Source organism: Rosa chinensis, chromosome 5 (assembly GCF_002994745.2).
Source record: "Rosa chinensis cultivar Old Blush chromosome 5, RchiOBHm-V2, whole genome shotgun sequence".
NCBI classification, from domain to species: domain Eukaryota; kingdom Viridiplantae; phylum Streptophyta; class Magnoliopsida; order Rosales; family Rosaceae; genus Rosa; species Rosa chinensis.
Genome location: NC_037092.1, coordinates 28589639 through 28595622, shown reverse-complemented (window position 1 = coordinate 28595622; position 5984 = coordinate 28589639). Strand labels below are relative to the sequence as shown.

At 35.9% G+C, this 5984-nt stretch overlaps 1 protein-coding gene across 4 annotated transcripts; it reads right to left on the bottom strand.

Moving 5' to 3' along the window:
- Positions 1-1729: 1729 nt before the first annotated feature.
- LOC112202213 (probable cyclic nucleotide-gated ion channel 20, chloroplastic) lies at positions 1730-5777 on the bottom strand. 4 transcript variants are annotated; one of them, XR_005799337.1, is made up of 7 exons: positions 5556-5777; positions 5152-5452; positions 3582-4323; positions 3252-3494; positions 2919-2969; positions 2721-2769; positions 1730-2029 (listed from the first exon to the last, which is right to left on the bottom strand). XR_005799337.1 is itself a non-coding variant. In XM_040505623.1 (7 exons), exons 3-6 carry the CDS (start codon positions 4309-4311, stop codon positions 2734-2736), a joined length of 549 nt encoding a protein of 182 aa, XP_040361557.1. In that variant the 5' UTR covers positions 4312-4323; positions 5152-5452; positions 5556-5775; the 3' UTR covers positions 1730-2029; positions 2721-2733. The 4 variants fall into 4 exon arrangements, 2 of the variants coding, with proteins under 2 accessions (XP_040361557.1, XP_040361556.1); XR_005799338.1 differs by having other exon boundaries at positions 3252-3721; positions 4093-4323; positions 5556-5776; XM_040505623.1 differs by having other exon boundaries at positions 4093-4323; positions 5556-5775.
- Between the last annotated feature and the right edge of the window lie 207 nt (positions 5778-5984).

The following is a 5984-nucleotide window of genomic DNA, read 5'->3' as shown; positions in this document are numbered from 1 at the left end:
GTACGACTAAAATCTTTCTATGGAAGGTGTTGAACAATTGTTTACCTACTATATATAGGTTGATTGAGAAATGGGTTCCTCTGGAGGTAAGGCCTTGTGTTCTTTGTGGAGTGGGCAATGAGAGAACTTAGCATCTATGTAGGTTTTGTCCTTATGTGATGGGAGTGTTGGAATTAGTGCCTGAGGTAGCATAGGTTGCTTATTCTCCTGATGTTAGGCAGCTTCAAGCACTACAAGAGAAAATGATATCGGCAAATGTCGTAAAAAGTTTAAATTTCTCTCTTAATTGAAAATGTGATGACTTTAGTTTGTCGCAACTAGTTATCACATAATGTGTTTTACTGATTGTCAAAAGCGACGAAATTACAAAGTTATCATTTTTTTAATATGTGACAACTTTGGTTTCTTACATATGACATCTTGCGAGAAACGTAAATCCGTTACCAAAAGCTATATACGAGACTTTATATTTGTTATTATTTTTAATAAACGAGGCTTCGTTTATGTTGCATGTTTCATTTGCGAGACTTATAGGTTTGTCTCATTTTCAATATGCGACGCAATTTGTTCCGCGCGTATGACATCTTGCAAAATATGTAAGTGTGTTGTTGAATGTCATGTGCGAGACTTTATGTTTCTAGCAAATTCTAATATACGAGGCTTCGTTTACGTTGCATATGCTTGTATGTTTGATTAAAAATTTATATGTGACATTTATTTTTCTTGCAAAAAATAACTATGAGGTTTTATTTTTGTTGAATATATTAATATGTGACACATATGCATATATTTGTTGTAGAAAATTATATGCGAGACTTCTTGTTTGTTTCGTATCTATAAGAGACTTATTGTTTCTTTTTTAGTATAAGTTTATGGAGTGGATATTGTGTTGTGCTTCTAACTTGTCTCCTAATTCTCCTAATTTAGGAGCAGCTTTTGTGCATAATTTGTGGGGTATTTGGAGAGAGAGAGAAACAATTGGGTGTGGGATAACAAGAGTATGGTGGTGAGCTAGGCTGTGCTGCTGTTGTCGGTACATCTTCAGGACTACCAAAAATATCATTGCAAGGGCCAGGCTAGAGGGAATAGGAGAGTAGTTCCTTGGAAGCCTATGAGTGCATGTTGGGTGAAGGTTCATGTTGATGGAGCTTTTCATAAAGATACTAGTACTGGGGGAATTGGACTCATTATTAAAGATGACCAAGGGAGATGTTTGGGTGGATATTATGCTCCAGTACCAATGTCTCTTCCCCAGAACAGGTTGAGGCATTAACAAGGAGGGAGGTTGACTCACTTGCTCTTTAGGGTGGCCTCTCTCGAGTTACATTTGAGGCACTACCAGAAAAATGGTCTTTTACGGTCCACAAAAAACACCGTAAGAGACATTTTACGGCCACAAAAACGCGCCGTAAATGGACATGCCGTAAAAGACTTACCAGCACGCAGTGAAAGACATAAAAGAGCGCCGTAAAAGGGTTTTAGAGATTCTTCATTTCAATTTTCAAATACAAAGCGCGCCGTCATTGATATCAAAAGCATGCCGTGATTGATCTCAAAAGCACGCCGTAAAAGACAACAATGAACGCCGTAAAAGGGTTTTAGAGATTTTTTATTTCATTTTGAAATAGCAAAGCACGCCGTAATTGATATCTGAAGTACGTCGTAAATGTGGTTGTAGGATATATTTACAGCATGTAATATTTGCACCGATTTTTTTTTTCCTGTAAATTTTGTGATACCATTTCAAAATCTATATACATCTATACAATTTATTGAGATGAAAAGAGAGATAACAAACTGCAATATCACATTACAAAATGTAAATTAATATGCCAACAACAATACTGTATAAAAACAACTTAATTAAACCAACAATTTATCATCACCATCCTAAAATGTAAAACATTCTAGATTACCAGAGAGCATCCTAGATTAGAATCGTCTTTGTTGATTGCAAAAGATAAATGGTCAATGATCCATGCTGTGGCCTTTTAAATATCTTCATATTATGTTTGATGCCAACTTTTACCTGCATAACCAAAACAAACACAAACAAAGCAATGAAATCTAGTCTGTCATGTGTCTTTCATTCAAGGAAAACACATGTAGCTAAAGTTCTAACTCAGCAATTAATGTATCATAAGCAAATAGAAGCACTTCTTTTTTATCATCTCAAAAAAAAAAAAAGCACTTCTTTACAATTAATGTTCTAATTCATATTATAGTGATGGAATCAATATATGTCTATCAACCTGCAATGTATGTCAATGGAGAAAATGGGTTGTATCTAGATAAATGAGCAGAGAGATCATGATTAATAGCAGTAGTTGTTGTAAAAATATAGTAACTTGGAGCCTTGATGAAACAAAGTTCAAAATGAAACAAAAGCTATATGCAAAACATCAAAAGGAAACCAAGAATGCACCACGTGCAAAACAAACAAAAAATCATTTTGTTCTGGATGTATTAAGTTAAAAAATCAAACCATTATACACTTACATGAGCAGCAAAACATTACTAGAAAAAATATTTAGCAGCAAAACCCATATCTCTAAACCTGTTGGCATGCAAAAGTCATAATGGCTATCAATGTGAAAAATGAAAAGATATCTTTTTCCCCGTAATATACCTTCTTTTTAACTACTATAGGGATCCACTTACTCTATGTAAAAGTTCAGCACATTATACCTCAAATAAAAATAGTGGTTCCCTTATCTTACCTTCACAATATTGTCAGCATACTTCATTACCATAAACACAGAAATGCCACTGTAAAGGAAGAAAATATAAGAAACTTGCATAGAAACATGGTAACAAATTGAGAGAGATAAACCATTCATTATCAAAACCAGTCAATTGTTGCTATACTCACGCCTGATAGAATATGTCTACAATATCTTGCATCCTAGAAAATATACCTGAATGCATGGTTGAGAATCATGAGAACTGAGTATCCATGGAAGAAGCCCCTGAATATAGAAGAATGAATTGAATATAATTGGAATCCAGGCATAATTGTAAGCATATATATAGTAAGCAGAAAATGCATGATCATAAATAGAGAGAAGTGTTTTACATACTTGTTCACAACTGCATCAAAATCTTGATCATTAACTAATATATGGTTTTCCATAAAAAGAAATGGAAAGTTGAAATCGAAAGACACCATGGATTCATATTTTTTGTTTTAACTATACAGACAGCTAAACATATTTCTGTTATAAACAAATAGAAGATATAATGTAAGGTACCTGGAATCCCCAAAACAGTGAGTATAAATATTTAGTCATGCTATCTCTTGTAGTGAGATTGACAACTAGAGTATATACTCCATAGGAGAAATCTCCTTCCTGATTAAAACAACCAGCAGCCTCCTCATTTTCTCTCCATTTAGTTGACTCTGGAATAGATTGAGCATTGCAACAATCTATTAAACTCCCGCATGACTGCAGATAAGAGTTATGGCAGGCATCTCGAAGACATTGGTTAACCCTCTGGAACAAGAAAGATTACAAATGTATTATCAAACAGATAAGGGAATCTGCATTTTTAGGTTAGAGAAGGAAAGGAACTACACACACCTGTAAGCCAATGAGGTACCAGTATGACCCAATAACATGGCCAACCAACAAGAAAGTGAGTGTTTATAAAAAAATTTGTCCAAGCTGACTCGAATACAAAGAAGCCATTTGGAGATTGACCAGCAAGCAAGGGCAGAACCCTATACAACATGGGAAAATATTGAAATCTAGTCTGCCAAGCGGAGAAGATTCTTTGTTTGATTTGCTAGAAACGATCCCAAAGGAACAACCGACAACATTATGATCTGAACAAGAATTTAAACCAACTAGCTCATAACAACAACAACAACAACAACAACAGTACAAATGAATCAAAGCTAAAACCCATCATATGCTGTGTCTGTAGAAAAAAAAATTTTGATGAACAGCTAATGAAAACAGGATAAAGATAAGTAATCTTAATTAGGGTTATAAAGTTCGATGCATTGACTTGTATTTGACATTTGTAGAATGATCAAATTTAAACAATTCCACATCAAGCATATCAAAACAATTCAAAGTGAGAGCTTACCTGAGGAAGTGGCAAAACAATAATTATGTCGACTAAAAAGTTTCCATGGAGATAATTGAGAGCAATTTTATATGGTTGGTCTACTATCTCTATTACAGATATGACAAAGAACTTGTTCCATCCTCGTACAGCTTTAGCATCAGGGTTCACAACTCCGAGAACATATGGATACAGAAAAGAACAGGTTCTTTTAAACCATCCTTTAGCATCACCATACATAATATTATGGAGCTGCAGAGAATTACAATCACAAATTTTGCATTAGTTTCATTATATTTTAGTTTTGGACGAATGCATTAGTTTCATAGATAGTAAGAAAATAAAAGCATTCTACAATGGCCAATATACAGACATTTAAACATTATAAAAGTCAAATGTAAGGTTTGCCTGGGACTTTCTTTGGTTCCATGGGGAAAACACTACCAAAAGAAAAGACATGTAACTTATGCAAACAAGTTTAGTTAAAAATGGACCACCAGAAAAAAGATATAAGAAAGAAATATTGCAGGTAGAATAAAATACAAATATTTAAATTACAAAAGAAGAACGGGAAGTTGGGTAAAAAAACAAAGGCAAAGGTTTGAGCAACTACGTGGATGCTCAAGTCAATGGTCAACTGAATCCACTCCTTGCACACAGCACCAATCGATCAACAACGAAGTTGGTTCAGTCATGAAGTTCTCATAAACCATTTAGTTATCCTCAAGAGTAGACAATGATAGATGAAAAGGCCTCTCCTAATAACCCCAATATACGGTGGTATCAGTAGGTATCAAATCATAGTTTCGAAATCAGTCTAATCCCTCAAGCCAATTTCTTAACATCTAGTTAGTCCACTCAGGGAATGGAAACACATCTCCTTCTTCACTGTTGGAGTTAAAAAGGTCCCACCTTTTTAGTGCTTTCTTTGTGTATGTATGATGTATAACAAAGTTATCTGTATTCTGATTTAAAGAACCCGACATCCGAGACAACGAATTCAACACTAGAGAAACCCAATTCGAGCACTGCATAATAGTGATTACATTAGAGAAATCGATATGAAACATAGAAACAAACCTAGTCAAAGCTGAACTGTTATCCGAGTATTGACTCCAGAACCGCTATCAGTCAGCAGTTTCTCCACCAGCTTCTAACTCTTCCCCGAGATCGGCTTGTACTCAAGATTCAAATCCTGCTCCGAAACTGGCTTCTCGGGGAACAAATCGGGTGGAAGTGCCCACACCCTCTTCTTCGGGTGGTGACGGAGAAGGTGGCAGGAGTTGAGTTAGGGAGAATGGGCTGGTCCCTAGTCTCCTTTCTCTTCTTCGCAGGAAGAATGGGCAAAATGACATCATCAAGGTGGTGGCGGTGCTGGTTGCTGCATAAGTTTGAATCTTTTGAGAGGAGGTAGGCCATGGAATTGGGATCCCTGTACTAAAAACCCTACAAATTTCAATTGAAATTAAATTGGGGGCGTTTACCATTCGGTAGAGAATCAGCTTTGGAGCTGGACTGCTGCGTAATAATCGTCGAAGGAGCTCGAGCTTCAGGTTCTTTTGCTCATATGTAGAGAGGCCGCCATGGATTATGTGACAGAAAGAGGACTTGAAGAATTGGAAAAGAAAGGGTTTTTAATCTAGGGCTCTCTTCTGTCACTTGAGCCTTCTGATTTAATATTCAAAGAGTTCTAGCGGGGTAAAACGAAAAAAAGTGGGAAGTTCAATTTCTGGCTGAAAATTTAGGCGCCATTGTGAAACCTCATTTATGGCGCACCAAGAGACAGGCCATAAAAGACTCCAAACAAGTCATTTGCAGCGTGCAAAATTTGGGCGCCATAACTGCATAGCTACTTTTACGGCGTAAATTAAATGGTCGCCATGAATGACCAAAATCTTATATTTTTTAAGGCG